The sequence below is a fragment of the Lycium barbarum genome, chromosome 6, assembly GCF_019175385.1.
Source record: "Lycium barbarum isolate Lr01 chromosome 6, ASM1917538v2, whole genome shotgun sequence".
Classification (NCBI taxonomy): domain Eukaryota; kingdom Viridiplantae; phylum Streptophyta; class Magnoliopsida; order Solanales; family Solanaceae; genus Lycium; species Lycium barbarum.
In genome coordinates, this window is record NC_083342.1 from 136,010,031 (window position 1) to 136,033,066 (window position 23,036).

The window sequence follows — 23,036 nt, forward strand, 5'->3', positions numbered from 1 at the left end:
GATGCCACTAAAAAATCTGATGGATGCTTCAAGTAGTCGCTCGCCAAAGCTAGAATGTCACTCCTATGACGAGTTGAGATTTCTTTTACCACAAATGCGCAAAGCTGAAGAGTCGAACAAGATAGATTCTAAGCTGAACTTGGAGAATTATCTGTACAGATGTAGAAAGCATTTGGCCGTAATTTTTATAAATATTGTATATCAATGAGTCGTCTTTCCATTGAAATTGTAATCTCGTCATTTCGGCACTCGTACCCCGAGTTATGAATTTTCTCCCACCGAAGCGCAAAGCTGAAAAAAATAGAACAAGGCAGCATCGGAGTTGAAATTTGGAGAATAATCTGTACAAATATAAAAGTAATTTGGCCGTGATTTTTATATAAATTGTATATCAATGATTCCTCTTTCCATAGAAATTGGAATCTCTTCATTTCGGCACTCGTACCCCGAGTTATGAATTTTCTCCCCCCGAAGCGCAAAGCTGAAAAATAGAACAAGGCAGCATCGGAGTTGAAATTTGGAGAATTATCTGTACCAATATAAAAGGAATTTGGCCGTGAGTTTTATATATATTATAGATCAATGAGTCCTCTTCCCATAGAAATTGAAATCTCGTCATTTCGGCACTCGTACCCCGAGTTATGAATTTTCTCCCACCAAAGCGCAAAGCTGAAAAAATAGAACAAGGCAGCATCGGAGTTGAAATTTGGAGAATTATCTGTACAAATCTAAAAGTAATTTGGCCGCTATTTTTATATATATTGTAGATCAATGAGTCCCCTTTCCATATAAATTGGAATCTTGTGATTCCAACGCTCGTACTCCGAGTTATGAATTTTCTCCCGCTGAAGCGCGAAGCTGAAAAGTCGAACAAGGCAAGATTCGAGCTAAATTTCGAGAGAGAGAAAAAAAAAAGATTCTTCAGTTATCTTCAAAAAGGGTGGAGAGAAAATTGATCCAAATCACATCACGAAATAATTCATGTTGAAATAAAGGCGACTACTTTTATTGCTTCAAGAAGGAAATGTCACTACATCATAACAAGCAATTAAAGAGTAAAAATCCTAAGCAAGAATCTAAGTCACGGAAAAGGCTTGAAGCATAGGATTTGTTGACGCCTCTTCTCAACTGCCTCTTCAAGCTTGGATAGTCTCTCTGCTTCTTCATCAGATAGCACATGATTAGCTTCAATAGTATGAATCTCACTCCTCTTGGTGTTTGTCAAGGAATGCAATAAGTTGCTCCTTCCTAGAGTTCAAGGCTGCTAAGTCTTTCTCCACATTCGCAAGATTTGCCTGAATCTCCTTCATGGACCCATCTAGCTTTCCATGTTCTTGTTTAGCATCATCGAGGCGCCGTTGTGCATCTGAAAGTGATTCTTGGTGTAATTCTTTAGTCATCTTCGACGATTTCAAAGAGTCATACTCTGCATACGCCTTGAAGAAGTTCTCGACAAGACCCTCCAAAGCAGAAACATCGATAATATTGATTTTCCTAAGTTCCTCAAGAGTCGAAGCAATACTTGCCTCCAACACCATAAAGCTGTCTAAGGAACCTAAAGAAAATTGTGTAATCCATCCGCACAATGCACCCCATATCTCAGAGACGAAAGTTGATTTGAAGCGGAAAATAGTCCCTTGTGGATCAAAGCTCGACGCGCTAGGTTGCAATGGCTGTGAGGAAGGTCTGAAGGTCTTCGGATGTGTAATCTGATCAACGACAACTTCAGCCGCATTCATCCCGTCTAGTTTCTGGAAACCCAACTACAAAACAAAAAAAAAACAGATTTAAAAACAAAAAGTGTAAATGCAGAAAATATGGATAGAAGAAATATTACTAGTTCTGCTACTTCTTCCAAGCCCATCATCGAGTTTGGATCCCCATCCAGATGGATATCAGATCCAATGCTAATAGCGTCCAAATCAGCGAATTCATTATGGTGATCGTCGGACTCCTTCGATTTCCTTTCTAAACGATTCCAATGTCGATCTCCACTTGTATTACTCTCCGTCGAACTAGAGGATGCGATGGTATTTCCAACATCGATAGGAAGAGAGGAAGGGCGAGACTTTTTGTTGCAAGATGGTGCGAGACTTCATGTTTCTTTGGCGCCCTTGTCCAATGAACTCGAAGGCTCCCTTCTTTTGGAAGTATTGTTGGTCACCTTAGGAGCCGTAGCACTTGTCTTGGAGACTAGTCGGACGCGTTTAACTCCTTTGTCCATAGGGATTTCAACATCCTTCAAGGTTTTGGATTTAGAAGAAGTTTCATGAGCTTGCGGAGTATCATTAAGTTGCACCTCGGACTTAGAAGAAGGATGCGATTTTTCTTTCATTCGAGTCGGACCTCTTTTGGACGACATAGGTGTATGATCTTGCTTTGATTTTTGTGAAATAATTCGAGGGCTCATTTCTGATGGATTTGTCCGATTGGCTAGCCACCATTCCATGTACTCACGAGTCATTAAAGGCGAACTACCTTCTGATGGGCGCACCGAAATTATGACTTTTGAAGAGGTTCCAAGGCGAATTGAAGAATTCCAAAGTTGTGCTAGTGTTAGCAATGTGCCATCGTATGGTCGCTCCATGAGGTCTCCAGGGATGTCTTGAGAAAAACCAAATTGTCTGCTAAACCTATAAGGGCTATAGGACTCCACGATGAGATCCGCATCATGCCTAAGTGTAACATAGCTCGAACGAAGGCTTATGATAGTATCGTTCCATGAATCTGAGAGATCGCCAGTATCGGTGAAGTATAATTCCCTACCTTGTAGCAACGCCAAATGATGGAGGTGGCGGGCATCATCTTGTTGAAATAACTTTCGGGCGTCAGAAAAATTGAAGTATTTGGCCATCTTCTCGCCAGAAATCTTGCATAAAGGTATACTCCGATGTGAGTGATTGGCACGATGATGGGTCTTAAAATATTCTCCTAGCCAGCCATATACATAGTGTATGGGGAAAATTATATTCCCCTACTTCAAGTCTGGAGAAGTAGAGATCTCTCTCAAGCCACGATATATGCTCGCAAGGACTGGGACTGCCAAAGAGAATTTCTCTCCATGAGCCATCAAGCTCGCTACTTTAAGAACTCTAGCACGCACATAGTCAATTTTCTTATGGGGGAGAACAAACTTGCAGAGCCAACATGTTAGGAAAGCCGACAAATTTGTCTCATCTCTAAGTGAATCTTCCACTCCTAGCTCGACGAAGGGGGCATGCTCCTCATCGGTTCGTGGTAAGTAATTCATGTCAATATGCCCAGAAGGATTGTGATTCAATCTTGGCTTCGTTGCACGACCCTTCGACGCCTTTTGCGGAGGCTCCGCATACCTGCTTGGTCCTCTAAACCAAAATTTCACCCAATCATAGATGGACACCTCATGACGGTCACCTTCGGCAAGTTTGTAAAAGGCTGAAAACAAGTATAGGCAGCTCTTGGGGAGCCATGGTTTCCCCTGATTGTCCATTTGCGTCAATTCTTTCACCGAAGGAACAACTTCATCATAAAAAGATCCGTGAATGGAAAGTCCTGCAATTGTTCGTAAGTCCCAAAGCGAGATAGACATCTCCCCGACGAAAGTGGAAAGCGTATTGGTAGACGGACGCCAAAGCTCACAAAAAGCATGCAGTACATTGTCATCGTAATCATATGTGAACAAAGAAGCGTAGATGGCATCGTAAACTTTGACACGCTCCAAGACTTCCTTATAGCGAGGAAGAACATCTTCCACCCACTCCCAGTAGCCGGGTGTGTAGCAAACTTTGCCGAAACCAGAAGGCGGGACACTCCAGTTGTTGAAACATCCATGAGGATGAGAAGATTCGGTGGGCGCGACTTCTCGATGAATTGCGGACTTCAACAAAGGGACGTCCATAACAGTGGCTTTTCCTGAGAAGTTGCTCATGACGTCTTTGGTCTCCTTTTTAGACCATTCAGCAAGATGAAGCGTAGAAAGCTCTCCGTCAAGCGAGAAGGCACCGATCACTGGAGGTTCAACCTCCAAGGCAAGGACTTTGGCGTTCGGATTTCGTTTGTCGCTCACTATCTCTAGATGAGGATGCGGCGTATAGCGATCACGAAAGTGCATCATATTTGTTCAAATTTAAAGCCGTACAGATGCGCCCAAAGACCTGCAAAAGAAAAAAAAAGGGACAGGTAAGTTTCGTAGAACATGTCCAAAGCCAAGAGAGCAAAATCAGATTCTGTGGCTGATTAAAAGAAATATACCTGAGCCAATCTAGAACAATTTGATTGTAGTTTTCGTATATGACGTAGCTCTATGAGTCTTCTTTCCGACGCTGCAAACCGTTCGTGATTGCGATGTTCCTAAGTCAAGATATAAGATTTTTCGTCAGGACGCACAAAACTACTGAACCAGTGAACCAGAACTGAAGGTCTGATTCTCGATCAATATCTGAGTAAATATATAAGCAATTTGGTCATGGTTACCGCGTATGACGTAGGTCTACGAGTCTAGTTTCCGAAACATCAAGCGGATCATGATTTCGATGTTCCTACATCGAGATATGGATTTTCTACCACAGACATGCAAAGCTGTGAATAAAGTGACGAAAATTCATATTGAAGAAGAGAATTACCTGAAAGAGATGCGTTCGAACCAACTCGATGATTCTGCAAATTGAGTTCAAACCCCCATGATAATGCAGATGCGCCCAAAGACCTGCGAAAAAAAAAGGGGACGGGTAAGTTTCGTAGAACATGTCCAAAGCCAAGAAAGCAAAATCAGATTCTGTGGCTGATTAAAACAAATATACCTGAGACAATATAGAAGCAATTTGATTGTGGTTTTCGTATATGACGTAGCTCTATGAGTCTTCTTTCCGACGCCGCAAACCGTTCGTGATTGCGATGTTCCTAAGTCAAGATATAAGATTTTTCGTCAGGACGCGCGAGACTAATAAACCAGTGAACCAGAACTGAAGGTCTGATTCTCGATCAATATCTGAGTAAATATATAAGCGATTTGGTCATGGTTTCCACGTATGACGTAGCTCTACGAGTCTAGTTTCCGAAACATCAAGCGGATCATGATTTCGACGTTCCTACATCGAGATATGGATTTTCTACCACAGACATGTAGAGCTGCGAAGAAAGTGACGAAAATTCATGTTGAGGGAAAATTACCTGATAGGGCGATGGGTTCGAACCAACTTGACAATGCTACAAATTGATGCCCAGCCACCATGAGAAGGCAGGATATTTATAGATGTTAAACACAAAGAAATCCTTGTACTAGTTGGAACCGAATTATGAAAAGTTTAAGTTTATACATGGAAAGTTTGAACTTATGGAAATTTCATATGTTCTCCTAAGAAAATAACAAAAATACCATGCAAATATGGAAAGTATGGAAAATATGGGAAGCATGAAAATATGGACGTATTGGCTGCTTGAAAATGGGGCTGTTTGAAAAGGAATCATAACTTGAGCTAGTTATGAAAATATAGACGTGTTGGCTGCTTGAAAAATGGGTTGTCATAACTTGAGTGCCTAAACTAGCAAAAGTAAAAATAAAAAAACAAAAGAAAGGAAGCTACTGGGATTTATCTTAATACAGATTTTGCCCGTTGTGTAGTTTATGACCCAAAACAAAATTATGATACTTCTTAAGTCTTGATAACATTTGCTAATAAGGAACTTGATTTCCTCGGTTATCAAATGGCAAGGAGTACCATACGATATTTCCCATCAACTGGAAACGCCTCGAAGTGCGAAATGAGTTAGCAAATGATCAAAAGTCGAGTGGACCTCTTGCAAATTAGAGAATGCCACCACCTAAAAACTCCGACGATCAAATTGCGGTGCCATCAAAGAACTTGACCAAGTTATTGTCAAGTCTCAAATATTTTGCAAAAAAAAAGAAATCAACTACATGGAGTAAAAAAAAAATGTTTGCCGCACGAATGCTTCAAGTCTCGTCTCTAAAAGACCTGACAAGTCATGCACCTCAACAAGCCTTGAAGCAGGGGGCATTTGTAGACGACGAAATTTTATTAAAAGTAAATTCACAAGAAATTCGAATTATATTAAATCCAAGATATATTCGTCCGAACAAATATTATGGGCTAATATAATTGGATTAATTGCTTAAGTCCAATTGGTATGGATTTAATTGAAAGACCAATTCAATTGGGCTAGCTAGTCTATCTTGTCGGACTTCACATGATGAGCCCACTCTATTAGCCCAAGGTCCATGCCACATGTCAAATGACGTGGCGTGCCAAGTCAAGTCAAGGACCAATAAAATCATGCCACGTGCATAAGTGACGCAGCATGTCAAGTCAATAGAAGAACCAATCAAATGTCGCCAAGTGTTCAAATGACATAGTTCAACCAATCATATACAAACCCTAGCTCTCCCCTGCAACTATAAATAGGGGTCTTCACAAAGCCAAAGGGAGGAAGAAAAATACACAGAGAAGCTCCCAGCCGCAAGTCTTCCGCATACTAAGAAGTCTTCGCTCCAAGTGGTGAGCCGCAAGTTTCCATACTTCTACGTTTGTGATTAAAGCTCGCTCCGCATTCGTAGTGAAATATCAACAACAAGCGATCTGTCCATTCAAGAACAAGCAAAACCCTTGATTGACGGTCGTATCGTGAGGAGAAGAATTAGAGGATTACATCTTATTGTTTAAGATTTCATAAAGATTGTAACTCCCGCACAAATTCTTGAAATCAAATACTATTCTTTGTCGCTATTTTTCTTGTCTTGATTATTATTTTCAGGAACGAAAGATTAGTCGTTACAGTAATTATTAGAAATAGATTCATAATTTAATCTTTATGGGTTCGAGTTACGAATTCTATTTCCTACTCGGAATCTATTATTTGTGTTTATCTTTAGCAAAATTTTAAACACACATAAATTTGAGCTAAATCTATTGAGTTTGAATAAATGCATAACGTTAATGTTAGCATCCGCATCCGGTAATTAACGACGTAAGTTGTTTGGCGAGCGGTAAAAGCTATTATTGAGTTCCTAAGGGTGCCAAAGAAAAATGTTGTTACCCTTTTCTCTATTTTGAGAAAAAAAAAGTCTTCACCGGATAAGAACAGTTACGAAGCTCTTGAATTTATAATGGCAATCGCTTCTACTTTTCATCTATATATTTGGTGTGTGCACCTAAACAAGCAAAGTTATTTTTCAATCTCTTTTTGGATTTCACTCAACTAAAGTCTAATATTAATTCCTTCGTTTCAACAATTAATAAATCTTTTTCAGTAGAACTGAAATTTATCTACCTTCTAGACTAGTACTCATATTCAAAGTAAGTCGTGGAATTCAAACTTTTGCTGGCGGTCTAGCATTTATATTGGGAAAATGACTCACATGTTTAGTCCTTTTATGGCTCACCGCAACAATAAATCCGAAGATAAAACAAGATCGGAAATCAAGACTAACTTTTCTTAGTTATAAAAATACATTTTAAAAAAAAAATCCAAGATGTACAGACCACATATCTCATCAAATCTTGGAGTCTTTCAATCTTCAGCCTTCACATGAAAAGAAGTGGAGAGGTATGGCCAAAATTAGGAAACTGCATGGAGCCATGGACACGGTATTATCTAATAAAATGGGCACGTCATGCAACAGGTGAAAGAAATAACGCTTTCATTTGAAACAAAAGACTAAAAAGTGGTGGTGGAAGAAACATTATTGTATTTCCAAAGACCAAAGAGAATGCATCACTTCAACCAAAAATCCAAAAGCCATTAGCGTCAAATATACAATTGGCAGTATTCAGTGTTGGACTTCTTCTCCAATTGTAATATTCTGCACAATAAAATTGGTGGATTCTAGTACTTTGCCACCTAAAAAAGTGACACCTTAATTAGGAATAGTGGCGGAACAAGATTTTCATAAAAGCTTAAAGTAAATCGGATAGGAAAAAAAAAATACATACATAATAAGAAGTATTAATAAAATTCAGACATATTATTTCTCCCTCTCTCTCTATCTGTGTGTGTATGCGCAACTTTTCAGCGAAAGAGTGTCTTTGACTTTCATTGGATATATAAGAATAGCTCTTTCCCTGCACAGGAGGATCGGTCCCATGAACCTTTATTTTTCGAGTCTCAACTTGTTTATGGTAACAATAATGTTTACGTTTCGAATCCAAATTAATTTGGTACTAATCTATATATAATATAAAGCTAGGCATAGACAAGGTGATGTGGCACCTCTCTATGGCCACCATTCATATTTATCTTTTTTCTCCTTTTTTTTTGCCTTTTTTCTCCCATTTATTTGCTATTTTTAAAAAAGCTAAAGAGTTGCTCCTTTAACTCTCTTAAGTATCTCATAATTATGTTAAATGTGCTACATGTAGCTCTCTCTATACCACTCGGTTATAATGTTTTAATTCCCTATTCAATTCTATCATAAAATATCAAGAATGAAGAGCATTTTGCGATTTGTAACGTTTTTGATCACTTCTTTCACAGTTTAATTTATCATAATTACCAACAAAGTTATTGCGCATGTTAATGAAGAACTGAAAAGGCATCTAGGTAGCATATATCATTCCTATCCTCATTTCATAATTTGTGCACAGAAAGTTTTCTCCCTTTTTTCTGCCTTTATTTTTTCATTGTTAATGTTTTTGTCCTCCATTTTCTTCTTGGTATTCCTATATTCGACTGATCTACAACCCATACTATGTGAGCCTTTTCATATCCTGATAGGTTTCGTTTTTGTAAATATAATTTTTTTTGGACCTTTTTATGTGAACGGAAATGATTGTAGGTTGGTTGAAGGATAAATCACACGAGATAGTAACAATTTGCAAAACGGAGATAAGAGTGTTTTGAGGTGTTTTTTTGGTGATGCACCTTGTGGTAGAATCTCTTCCAATTGTAAGTTGAGTCGGAAGGTAAATCACACGAGACAGTGAAAATCGTTCGAGATAGTTTTTTGTGATGCATATTCGTTTTTTTTCCTTAATCTCTTTTATTGCGTTCATTTTTAAATGACTTTGAATTTTTGTTAGGTAGCGCAATTAGCAGACGGAAAGGAAATAACTCCACAAGATCTCGACAAGAAAAATAAAAAAATAATATACGTATATATTGTTACTCTTTTAATATGTTGCAAGCTTGTAGTTATAGTTCTAATTGATTTTTAATATAACTCTGTCTTTTGCTAGGCTTAAAATGCTTATTTTGAATTTATGAATGATTGTACTAAGTTCTGTTGGATTTGATTATTTTTACGTTGTTTCTTTTTAAACGTAAACCTACATTTTAATCATCTTTCAAGCCAAAAAAGTACAAGTTGATTTGAGGGATTTTTACATTGTTTAAAACTAAATTAAAAAAGAAGAGAGAAATACATTATAGAAGTATTATTATCTCTACATGCTCCCAAAATAAATGACATATTAGAAAATGTAATTAGTTTTCTTGATGCAAACAAAGCACACAATTAGTTTACAACAATAAAGAAAAAAAAAAAAAACGAAAATGAGATCCAACTTCCTTGAATCTGCTAAAGGGCTTTTGACGGGTTTTAACTTTTGGATAGGTTGTCTCAACAATTTTGCTTTACATCTGCTATACTTCGCCATGTGGTAGGGGCTATGTATTTATCAAGTTGTGTTTTCTCTTGATTTCATTCTATTGAATTTATAGAGAAAATGTATTGTAATGATTGGAGGAACTAACCAAGATGGTGAGTTTTGGGATTTTCGAATTAATTAGTAAAAGTAGAATAAGGAATTGATTTGGTTAATCAATGAAGCGTATCAATTTTCAAATTTCCAGAGGGATTTAAGTGTAAGAATATAAGAAGAAAAAAAAAGGAAAATAAAATTTTACAATGTATATTGTGATTTACAACATGTAATATGTTTTGTTAAATATTTAAATATCTAAATTTATTTTTAAGAATAAAATTTGTGTATGCGAACATACAATTGCTTAGATTATAAATCCTTTATAGAAACAGCATTATATCTGGATGAAAAGTGTAATCTAATCTAAAATAGTGACTGATGCCACTTGACCATAACAAATGTTGTAGAATTATTTTATTGGACACGTAAGATGATAAAATTATGATCTTTGAGATTCCAAAATTATAAGGCTATTTTGTGGGAGAATATAAGAAAATGAAGTATAAAAAAACAAAACAAATCTAGAATCGCGTATGAAATTATAAGAGCAAGGTCACTTGAGAAAGGTTCTCATCAATAGTAACTATTGAGAAACATTGAATCAATGCAATTTACAAGCACGTAATTGTTATTGGTTGAATGACAAGTAAATGTGTGCGAGAGAGAGTCTAAGATTTTTCAAAAAGTAGTTTTTTTTTTTAAATCAAGCATAAACCATGAAAGTAAAAATAAAAACTTAATCAAGAGTTAGATAAATCTTGAAATTTTACATAAGATTAGTAAAAGGAAAAGGGAAATTTTGCTTGATTTAGCTCAAAATGTGTAAAATTCTGAGGAAAGAAGTAACTAAAAACAATTTTTGACCTAACCATTTAGATAAAATTAAATATGAAACAGACATGATTAAATGTTAAGTATTATTTTCAATCTTTGGGAAAAAAATCAAAGATTATGTTGCTAATATTACCGCGCGAAGAGCGGACATATGCACTAGTAATAAATGAATTCTCATGTCATTCTTAAAATATTGATGACGAGCATACAAAGCCAATGCGTTATCAACACTGGACGGATATATAATTGATGTAACATCAATTGGAATTATCTATAAAATTAAACAATTTATAAATAAATATGTTTAAAACAAATTCACAACTAGCGTAATACAATGAAGCTATTATTCATAGATCTGAAACTATAAATCTACCGATGCTAAGTTTGTTTCTTCCCCGAAAACAAAAAATAGTACTACTATTAAAGAGCACTCCGATTGACTATACATTGCACTGATATATAGCATGTCTCATTAGTCCACATTGACTACTCCATATATAATGCCATCAAAATGGACCACACTAGACCAAACAAATGCTGATAATGGCCCATTCCCTATTTGAGAAATTGTCTAACCTCTCCACGTTTTTCAGTTTTTCTGCTTTAAGCTCAGGATAGGTAGGCTTAACTAATTGGACAACTTTGAGAGCTATTCAATTACTAGTACTAGTATGGTAGGCACACACATCAATTGTCTATTAAACATGGAGGAGTATGTGAAATAACAACAACTTGCTATTTATGATTAATGTACGTATAGTTGTACCATCAAGATCACTTAATACATGTTGTTTGCTTGATTAAAAATGACATTTTAAAAAATCACATAACATTACTCGTGATACGAGCAAACATCTGTCATGTGATTAACTCATAATGTTAGCCATGTCCATAATATCATCTTTGGGTGTATGGAAGATACATTGCAAAAAAATAAAAAAAATAAAAAAATGCTGCCTAAGGATAGTTGTATGTCTCATGTCGTATACTCCTATAACCTATGGGCAAAGCTGAACCCAACATTGTCGATAAGGATGATAAATATATATGTGTGAAATCACTGAAATATCAATAAATATTAAATTGTGAATCAGTTTTGACCTATAGTTTCTTGTTTTTGATTTCTGCTACTGTTTGCTATTCCTTGTACTTCTAGTGTTTTATTTATCTATTTCTTTTTCCAGATTGTTTATCATGTTCCTTGATCTTGCACTATTTCATTTTCATAGTGCTTTGAATTGCTTGTTCTTATCAGACCTTTTTTGTCATGCTTCCTCTTGAGCCGAGGGTCTTTCGGAAATAGTCTCCCCGCATTGTAGGGATAAGATCCGTGTACACTTTACCTAGACCCCACATTGTGAAATTTCACTGGGTACGTTATTGTTGTTGTGAATCAATAATATGTTTAAGTGTATAATAGATTCAACAGTAATTTATATATGTATTTGGCAAGGTGATCAAGGCGACGGAACGCTTAGTTTGGAATGGGCTACCGGGAATTTCATTAGTGAATTGATGATAGTAACATGTTTACAAGTTGTTGTGGGTATTTATTAAAAGCTTAATTTTTTAAATGAAATGATTAGACACTAAACAGTCGAGTATCAACGGTGACAAAAATAGTAGCGATTCGTTGGGATTTGGCATGATACGGTACGAAAGAGTGGGGTCATGTACCTTTCACTTTAATCAACTCATTTTAGCCTCCAACTTGGACATGCAGTGTGAATGCCAGATGAAACAAGACGTTAACTGAAATTGGCCCTGATTAGTGCAGTTAGATAATGGCAATATGACAACTGAAAATAATAATTCAAGTTTGTTGGTGTAGTTCCCTAGATGAGTGAAAGCAAACAGAGATTGGAACTGTGGGTTTTGTTAAAAAATGGAGTGTTCACATGGGATGGTAGCAGTGAATATATGGTGAAATATTAATCAGAAATGGACCAAGTGGTGAACCATATGAAGTTGGTGGGAAGCACATGGACCCCCATTTCTATCTTGTTCAACTTTCGCCTTATTTTCCTGACTCCCCTCACCGCTTACCACGGGAACCTTCACTCAAGAGTCAGACAAACCCCCAAAAACTCAAAATTACTAGAAGGTTCAAATTATCATGTATTTAAAAAAGTTAATATTTAATTGCGTGACACGTGGTATCACCGATTACAAAGCTTCTGAGTTTAAAATTAAGGGCAAATTTATTTCATTTCATATAGTTCAAGGACAAATTTGATCCAATTATTAACGGAAGACAAATGTGTTCCACTTCGCTTATATCAGGAGCAAATTTGACTTTTTACCCTTCCTTTTATTATTATTTGTGTTCGGAACAATGCTTAGTGGATTTTTATCGAGTATATATATATTTCTAAGTACAATTTGAATCCTCATCTCCTACAGGGGTAAAGACAACGTCTTCGATACATTTTTTCCCTTTATAATAAAAAAAAATTCGGGAGTTAAAAGACAAGGTTTGATGGACTCAGTTATTTGTGTTTCTTCACTTTAATAATCTACTGTATTTTATTTATAGGAGAGTACGAACTCGTAACGTGCACGAAGAGCTCTTTCGTTCTGTAAATAATGGTCCTTTTTTCTTTGATTGTTCAGTTTACTTATCTTGGTACAACTTACATGCAAGCAGTGGAGGAGCCACGTGTAGTTGAGGGGTGTCAACCGACACCCTTTCGTCAAAAAATTATACTGTGTAGCTAGGTAAAAAAATTATTTTTATGTATATATATTACATATTGACACTCCTTGGCTTCTTCGTGAATTTACTTCTTTATATTTTGACACCTCTTAATGAAAATTCTAGCTCCGGCACTCCATGCAAGAAAAGTTTGGTGAGATCTATTTTACTTGTCTTAATAAAACTTCATGTCAGCACAAGAACTAATTTTGTAACAAATTTTAAAATTCATTTTTCCAAAGCTTCTTTTAATTATCATATAAAGTTAGAATTACGACTTTTTTTGAGATATATAGGGTATATGCATTATTGTAGGAGGGACCATTTGAGGCCAAAATTTCCAAGTCAGATGATAAAAAGGTAACCTTCTTTTTCAAGGGATAAATGTACTCTACATCTTCCTATATTATTAAATGACTTTTTAACCGTAAGATTTCTAATTTACCCTCAAATAATGATAGAAATGTCATGATATATTTAAAAATACAACTTGCAAAGTTATTTATCGAATGGATTATGATAGGTGTAGACCTTAAACACCCCTTGTAGAAATAGAGAGATTGTTTTCGGTATATCTTCGACTCAAATAAAACATTTCAAAGCAATTTAAAAGAAAAAAAATGAAAATGAAAAAAGTAATAACAACAAAGAAATGCTATATGAAAAAGCATATAAAGAAGTAAACGCAATCATATAAAAAAGGAGAAAGTTGTGGTTAAAAAGAAGTAAACCGTCCAAAATGGGGGAGAGGGGGATGGGTCAATTGCTACATATACTAGAGTCTGTTAGGTGTTAATTTGGGGATATATAATGGGACATGTGATGTGTGTCAAAACAAAGAAAGACGCGTTTGCTGATTTCTTCAGTAAAAAAAGTCTGTAAAAAAAGTCTAAAAGGATGTAAACAAGGGAACACACATCTAGATTTGAACTTGTTATATGACCAGGACAACTTCTTCCTCTTTTTCATTTGCAGTTCTTTTCATACTATTCTTCTTTCCTTTCACTATAATCCGTCTTTCCCAGGCCCCCACGCGGTACCACGAAAGCACTTTTTCCTTTTCTTTTTCATTTTTGTTTAATTTCTTTGTAGCTTGTTAAGAAAAATTATACTTTCACTCCTCACGGTTCAACCTCGAAGGAGAGTCTTGAAACAACGGTAAAATTATCTCCATCTGATTTATAAGTTATGAGTTCGAGCCGCAGAAGCATCCATATGCTTTCATTAGGGTGTATGCTAATTCAAGAGGTGAAAAATAATCCAAAATTATATAAGAAAATAAATAATTATCTCACCCACTAATGTGAAACGGGTAATACCTCCCCCTTCTCGCCCTTCAAGTTTAAGACTGACAACTACAGCGCATAAAAGATAACATGTGAAACTAACATCGAGTGATAACATGTTAAGAAATTAGACATTAAGCTTAACTCGACTCCAAAAACTAGTTAAAAAATGACGATTCTCCCAAAATCATATAACACTATTAACAATTTGACATTTATTAAAAAAAACCATTTTGGTAGTCATGTTGCATGAATTTATATCAGAAATCGAAACAACCCTTTTACCCTTGAAGTAAAATAAAATAACGCGACCATACTTTTCTTTTTGGATGCATAAGCGATTATTAATCGCTTCAATTATACGAGATATACTAATAGGCCAATAAGGGTTAGAGTTAGGAAGAAATTAGATGGGCACGAGAAGTAGAGAAGGCTACTAGCTAGTAGTTTTAGGTAGGAAAATGTACTTCTCCTAATGCTCTTATAGATTAGCATGGGGATTAACACATAATTTAGTAAGAAATACTAAATAATACATTGATTGTCTTTAAGCATGCAAATAAGGCCGCGCATTAGAAGTCCTACAAGAAAATGAATGTGTTAGGATGCAACAACTTTGGCACAGCTACTAGCCTACTACAATTTATCCTTGGCATTTTATTTCTTTATACTTGGTTTTAAAATTGTACTATGAAATTTGATGTATTTATAATTTTTTCTAGATCGTTTCTTACGGGTTACAAGTGGCAAAGGAATACAGAATGCCTGATAATCCAATATGATGTCTAATACAATTTCCAAAAGTGACTCTTAGGAGATGACAATTTGATAACGAAAGGAGATAGGTTAAGCATATGAAGGTGCATGATTCATTTAATTTTAAGGAGGGTAAGAAGCAAGAAATTGATGAATCATGATTTTTTTTGCAAAAAAGGCTTCATCTATTCTATTGCTTTATTCATGGGTTTTCTATGTCTCTCCAACTATCTCATCCTTTATCTTTAAGTTATCACTTTCACAATTTTTAAGATGCATAATTATACACCCTTTTTGTTTAGTTTGCGTGAATATCTTTTTCAGGTTAGATAAGTATGTATTCAACGGAAAAATTGGCATAATTCAAGGTGTTTTTTTTTAATCGTATGGAATTCCTATATTTAGAGTTTGACTAAAGGTTAAAAGATGTGATCGTAATTGTTATTTTAAGTTTTTTCACCCAACCCTTATACTTATTTTGGGGTTCAACTAGATTCGGTTACGTGCTAGAAAGTCACATATTGAGGTTATAATGTTTTTTAATAAAGATTACTCTATATTTAAGGCTTGAATTTGAAGCCCCTGATTAAGGATGAAGATTACTTATCACTTCACCACAATTTTATGGATCGTGTTAGTGATTGTTACGTACTTGTATATTTAGACTGAACTTGATTTACTCGACAAAAATTGAAACTTAGTCAGAATTGTTGTGCCAATTGAAAATAATAGCGACATATATAACAAAAATAGGTTTCATCATCAATTATGTCTAACTCTAGGACTGGCTGCCAAATTATGGGAAAGCAAAACTTCAACTTCCCACTCAAACGTAATGACATTTGGCACATAAAATTAAAAATTGACCTTTCGTATAATGACAATAATAATATAGGTATGCTCACTAGACTCGGTTCTTTTTTTACTTACTTATAATTGACGAGTCATTAGCAGCCATAGGGGTTAGGGGTCCATATGGACCATATCCAATATATACTTCATGAGATAACGTAATTAAACTAACATTTTGTTTGGATGGTTGTTACGTATTGTTTCATAATGTATCGTATTATGTTGTAATTTTGTGTTGTGTTGTATCGTATTATATTGTTTTGATTAACTCAATGTTTGAATAGATTGTATCGTTTCCCGTTGTTACATAATCTCACGCATCAACAATTTGAAGGATAAACCTATAAGAAAAGTAGGGGTACCGGATAAAATTACCATAAAAAGGTAGGGTAAATGATAAAATAGAATTATTAGATAATAAAAACGAGAAAAAAAAAGATAAGGCAATGACGCAATAACACCAAATCGATCGTTACATAAAATGAGATTTTTCGTCGTTACGTAACAATAGATTTAATGATACGATACATTAAAATTTAAGTAACAATCAAAACAAACATTGTATTTAAACTAACAACACAATACAATAGGTAACAACCATCCAAACAAGCTGTAACTAATTACACCGTGTTACATCCAATCAAATGCAAACATTATCAATTAAGTGATTTATTTAGTTTAAACTAAGTAATTACACCGTGTTACATCCAATCGAATGCAAACATTATCTATTAAGTGATTTATTTAGTTCTCTTTGTTTTTATGGGGAACCAACAATAAGCTGGACGTTTTTATTTATTGATTAAAACTAACTTATACTGTGAATGACTTATCTGTTATAAAATAATAAAATTAAAATGCAAGAGAACATATATATGAAAGAGACTTGAAGATTGATATGATTTCTTTCACTTCTTTGTGTCTTCCATAGGACATGAGTGGTCCTATTTATAGGAAAACTAATTTAGTAATACATTTAGTGATTACTAACTAAAAAATAACTTTACTTTGGTGATCACTAAAGTACTTCAATGATACATGGACATTCACTATTAAATATTATTTACAACACTCTCCCTTGAATGTCCATTAATAGATAATGTGCCTCGTTAAAACCTTATTAGGAAAAACCCTGTGGGAAAAAGTCCTAATGAAGGAAAAAGAGTACACATATCTAGTAATACGCTTTGATAGCTGCCTCATTAAAAACCTTACCAGGAAAACCCAATTGGGACAAAAACCTTGGTTAAGGGAAAAAGAATGCAGCGCGTATTTTACTCCCCCAAATTAAAGCATCACATAATTCTTGAAGATGATGTACTCCGATCTTGTATATACCGACTTATCATATCTTGAGGTTAGTACTATGTTTGTGATCAGATCTATCAAACGACTTGGCTGATAATTTGCATCTTCATTCCTTAGATAGAGTTGCATCATCACCATTTGATATTGTTAAAATCACGTCAAGTACATTCTTGACTTGCTTCATAATCTATCTGATGTTATCATTCTAAGGTTTGATTGTCATGTATAATAACATGGTTTGACAGTAATCCTTCATGGAAAGAGATAACATATTTGAATCGAACTCTTATGTCGATAAGATGAATGCCCTGTATATCCAAAACACTTGACAATATTTGTTAGGATAAACACATTCATTCCATACTTTCATTAGCAGTATGCAATTGATCTTACTTCAATATCTCCATTTAGGAGTAAATTATATCATGCTTGTAGTTATAATAAGATATATAAGTGCATCAATTACATAAAGATATGGTACTTCAGGAACAATTCAATTTTCTTATTTCAACTTCTTATAATGTACTGCTTTTGTAAACTCTTCAAGAGCTCCAGTAATATTCATATGAAAGATTCTGACCATCATAAAGAGACAAGGGTAAACATAGTATATATGTACCATTCGTCAATGAATATACATTAAGGCTATTTCAATACATCAGCCTTGATTCATTTAATCCATTTAAGGATTATAAACAAGTTTCCCAAGAATTTGTATATGCTTCAGGCATTTTGAATTCTTCGAAAATTTTCGTATAAATTTTGTCAAGTAAGCCATATAGGCTGTGACAACTTTCATCATTATAAATTGAGACATCTTCTAATGTCTGGACTACAGGTCCAATCACTTACTAAGATGCATCATATCACTTGGTAATTATTTCTACGTCGGCATGCTTTAAGAGACGTAGAACTCATATCCTCACAATCTTATACAATATTGCGCGCCATATCGTATCAAAGATATCGTCGACGAGATATCATCTTGTATCGGTTCGCAATTCGACATAACTTACTGAGATCTCATCACTACATTATTTTCAGGTACTTGAACCTCTCATAACGTTTATAATGTGTTATGTCGTAGCTCTTCAAGACCACATTGCCTCCTTATTATGATCATTTGCTCCTCCCCTTTTCAAGGATTATTATATTTGGAACCGATTGGTCTACCATGCTCCATGCATGCTGTAGACTCTGTCCTTCAGGGACATTAGAAGCATTTTGCAGATGAAATATGAAATAGTTGGGTCAGCAAATGCTTCCAGCATTTGACTTGAATTATCTGAGGATCATACTGATAATAATTCACAACGTATTTCTTAGATGCTTATTCTCCCCCCCCCCCCCCCCCCCCCCTTATTTTAGTGACATATGTCCCCATTTTCTTTGGGAAAATCCATCTGTGTGCATCATGGTATATCCATTAATCATATACCGCACATCAAATGCTTTAAGATTGAAATATCTAGTTCCTGTCCCTGAACCATATATGAGGGGATAATTTATGAAAATTTATTGATCTGAAACCTACAAGTGTTGTTGTATGCAATATATCACATCTCAGACCAACATCTGAAGCTCTGTTCTTGTAAGCAATGGTTTAGCTATATTATGGAGGCATCCAATGCCAAACCAGCTTAGATATAATCCAACACTATCAAGATGAATTGTCTTGATTACATATTCTGAAAATTGTTCTTCCAATTCAATTTTGAGCAAGCAACTTCGTAAATGTCAAACTTCTAGTTGACAATAAACGTATATGTGACCGTCTCATAGAGACATCTATTTAAACATCACATTGCGGGTGAAGGGGCCCACATTCACCTTTTATATTTTTCAGAATTTTGAGAATTTAATCTCAACACTAGCTGGTGTAATCAACTTATCATGAGAACAAGAAACACAAACAAATTCTTGAAGAATCTTCTAGTTCTTCAATATGTTTTTAATACTCAATTAGCACATCATATTTAAATTGAGACGATCAAAATGGTCTTGTCAACTGATAAAATTGTCTGTACCCGTAAACTTCAAGTTTACCGTGACGAGGGTTATTTATTTTAATAAACTTCTGGTTTACTATTGCATAAAAAAGGTATATCAATAAACTTCTGGTTTATCGTGGTATGTGATCTCATCATGCTCGGGTAACATTTAACATGTGTATTTCTTACCCGTAGTAACTTAGAGATATTTGATATTCCGATCATTTGTAGTCTCAGTATGATAACCATTTTTATTGTTAGTAAACTTCAGGTCTACTAAAGTGTTCCGATCATACCAATTACGATCTACGATGAATGGTATTATCATATATGACATCTTCAAGAGACTTCAATTTATATATCATAATCAGATATTATTTGGATACTGCTAGTGTCATGATACTTGTAAATAACTAATTATCTCTTCTGGAGTCTTTGATCATTAATTTCTATTACTAAATATTTCTTAAATAATTCTGGTACCATGAAAGCAAATTTCGACGCTACTGGTGTCACGAAATAAACATTGAATTCTAAACTTCAATGTTTCAAAGATCTCCTTCAGGGAGATTCATCATTAACTGAATATTTTATATCTAAGCGTCAACCACATAATAATCACATCTTTCACGAAGGGATACATTAATGTTTATTTCCTTCAAGGAAATCAATAACAACCAACCACAATGTATTAATGTGGTTATAGGAGAAAGCATTCTACTCTGCTTTCTTTTGCCTTAGAATGATACTTTAATATGTTTCAACGTACGACAGGTATGTGCTGCAATGTCTTAATTTCATAACACAAAAAATAACATGTACATTCCTTGTATTTTATCTCGACAGGAGATAGTTTGTGATATTTCTTCGTTCACTTCAGGAAATGAAACTTGTTTATTAAATGTGCTTGAAATACGACGTTTAGCAATAGTTCGTCATTTTGCTCAAGCACTAGAAGACATTGCTTCAGATATTGCCTCAGATATACTATCAATTCTTTCTACTTCAGGAGTGTAATGTTTCAAAGTTCTACTACTTCACAAGTAGATTTCACAATATTTACTACTTCAAGAGTAAACTTCTTCAGGATTAAATTTCAAAATATTTCTTCTCAATTGTTCTACCTCTTCTGGAGATTAGTCCTGATAACTTCACAAGCAAGTGCACGTCTGTATTGATAAGCTTTACTAAATATTATCACATTCACTTCAGGGATTGGATCTGTATTTTTAGCTTTTATCAAAAGTTCTCATTCTTCAGGAATAGAACACAATCATTTGAACGTGTCTTAAGTATATCAAACCGTAATAGGTTAGAACTTCTTTCAAAATATTGCTACTTCAGGAGTAAATCGAGGCATATATATATGATGTAGAAACTTTTCTCTAACACATCTTCAACTGTAGCCATAGTAATGCATAGAAAATATTGTCACTTCTGGTGATCATAAACTTAACAAGGTAATACTAAATAGATAACAAAAATTACCTTTGGAAGTGACGAATTCTGCTGATACTCGAAGGCAACCAAAGAACCATAAAATTAGTGTCCAACAACTATGGAGATTATGGCAACAAAATTTTCAAGGAACATCAAACGAGGAGTAATATCCAAGAATTCTATGTCTGTAGCTTATTAATATTTCCAAGGTATCAAATACCTTTTCTTTCAATACCATTGAGATCTACTTATTGGTAACACCACTAGAATCAACAAAATAAGTAACACAGAGATTATCACCATCAACTAATGGGTGATGATATATATCCCACCTGTTTTGATATATCATTCATCATTCAGCTTAAAGACACGTATTCAAATTCGACCATAATTACTTACCTGGAAATTGGTTTGAGAATGGTACTCTCACCGCTCTACGAATCTTTAAATCAATGCGCTTTGATCGTTTCAAAATATTTGCCCAAGGCAGAGTCTCGTGCTAATAACGTGTTATAAAATAATAAAATTAAAATGCAAGAGAACATATATATGAAAGAGACTTGAAGATTGATATGATTTCTTTCACTTCTGTGTGTCTTCCATAGGATATGAGTGATCCTATTTATAGGAAAACTAATTTAGTAATACATTTAGTGATTACTAACTAAAAGATGACTTTACTTTGGTGATTACTAACTAAAAGATTACTTTACTTTGGTGATTACTAAAGTACTTGAATGATACATAAACATTCACTATTAAATATTTTTTACAACACAACATTATAAATTGATTCATTGTTGACCTTGTAAATTTAGTGATTCATTTAAGTACATGATTCCTAAATCTGAATATTAATTAACTCAATTATACATTGTGGATCATAAGGAGGCATGTATCACCATTATAACTTGTACGCATGAATTATTTAAAGCAAATCACAACCATTACACTACGTGAGTTATATGAACTATCACTATCTATGTTGCTTCATTTGGATCTATTTCAAATATTTAAATTCAAAGCTATCATTTTTTGCCCAATAAATTTTAAAAATGTTTGAAGGGAGCTATTAAGGTAAAACTTACATGTATTGAGTGTTTATACTGAAGCAATGAATGTAAAACATGTTCCGTTATATACATATTTATCACTTAAATCACAGTTAAGTGATGTTATTTTTCACTTTAATTTTAATTGCTAAGGTTAACTTCAATAGTTGAATATAAATACTGAACGCAAATAAATAATATCCAACTCTTAATTAACTTGTCAATTAAGTTAGAAGAAACGACATTCCTTTGAATTCCAGTTCAATACGTTGGTGGGAATTCCTTAAACTTGGTTTTATCACTTCCTTGAAATTTCGTTGGTGAACCTATCTGTCAAGATTTCTACGTATTAACTTCCTAACAAAACACTAATTGAATTTTACCAGAAAAAAGGTGTGAAAATAAAGCAACTTCTTGATAACATTATTACTTTCAAAATTCATCCATTCCTGACAATTATCAATCTCATTCTGATTACTAATATCAATTAATAGATCACAAGTTGTCTTAACCAGCTCTGATTAGGCTGGAATAGATATTTGACTTTGAAAAGTAAGGTAAAGTACTTGCGCAAGTTAATTTAGAAGTAGATTTCATATTATCACTTCTTTCTTTTTTGGCAGAATTCAAGTATTATATACTAATAATAAAAAATATATTAGACTATCCAAATATTTTTTAAAGTTAACTGCATGCAAGTGTTTATACCTTAGAGTCGTTTCATCGCTAGTTAAAAGACTGGTAACTTTTTAGCTGCTTTGTATAAACTTCACCTATCAAATACGTTGTTTAATTATCTTTCTATCATCCCACATAAACTAAACATATACAGTATAAGTTATGGGTTAATTTATCTATTATTTTATGTGAAATAAAAAATAAAATAATTAAGCCTTACATAACTAATTTCTGTATAATTAATTCATGAATTTTCAATATTTACATAACTCTAACCAGCAACCAATCAACCCGTTAGTATGTATTGATAAGCTTGTTTTATAAAAATAAGATTATAACTATAGAGAGTGGACCGAATTACACCAAACATGTAAAAACTTTTGTATATTGTCGGTGAAGATTTAATTATCTTATTATACTCCTATTTACTTAAAAAATATTTCAAAAAGGCAAAAAAAAAAAAAGTGAATAAGGAGTGGGGAATCCTATTCTTTAGAGCAAGGAAA

General features: G+C 34.2%; 1 protein-coding gene across 3 annotated transcripts; it reads right to left on the reverse strand.

The window, feature by feature from the left end:
• Positions 1 to 1,000: 1,000 nt before the first annotated feature.
• On the reverse strand, positions 1,001 to 5,348 carry LOC132599332 (uncharacterized). 3 transcript variants are annotated; one of them, XR_009566807.1, is made up of 6 exons: positions 5,149 to 5,348; positions 4,779 to 4,878; positions 4,453 to 4,684; positions 4,231 to 4,329; positions 1,838 to 4,133; positions 1,001 to 1,763 (listed from the first exon to the last, which is right to left on the reverse strand). XR_009566807.1 is itself a non-coding variant. In XM_060312655.1 (6 exons), the coding sequence occupies exons 5-6, from the start codon at positions 1,865 to 1,867 to the stop codon at positions 1,203 to 1,205; spliced, it is 591 nt and encodes a 196-aa protein (XP_060168638.1). In that variant the 5' UTR covers positions 1,868 to 4,133; positions 4,231 to 4,329; positions 4,453 to 4,684; positions 4,779 to 4,878; positions 5,149 to 5,267; the 3' UTR covers positions 1,001 to 1,202. The 3 variants fall into 3 exon arrangements, 2 of the variants coding, with proteins under 2 accessions (XP_060168638.1, XP_060168637.1); XM_060312655.1 differs by having other exon boundaries at positions 5,149 to 5,267; XM_060312654.1 differs by having other exon boundaries at positions 1,001 to 4,133.
• Between the last annotated feature and the right edge of the window lie 17,688 nt (positions 5,349 to 23,036).

What these genes read in the sequence shown, in the direction of transcription:
- LOC132599332 (XM_060312654.1), bottom strand. Translation starts at nt 4,093, where the DNA reads ATGATGCACTTTCGTGATCGCTATACGCCGCATCCTCATCTAGAGATA.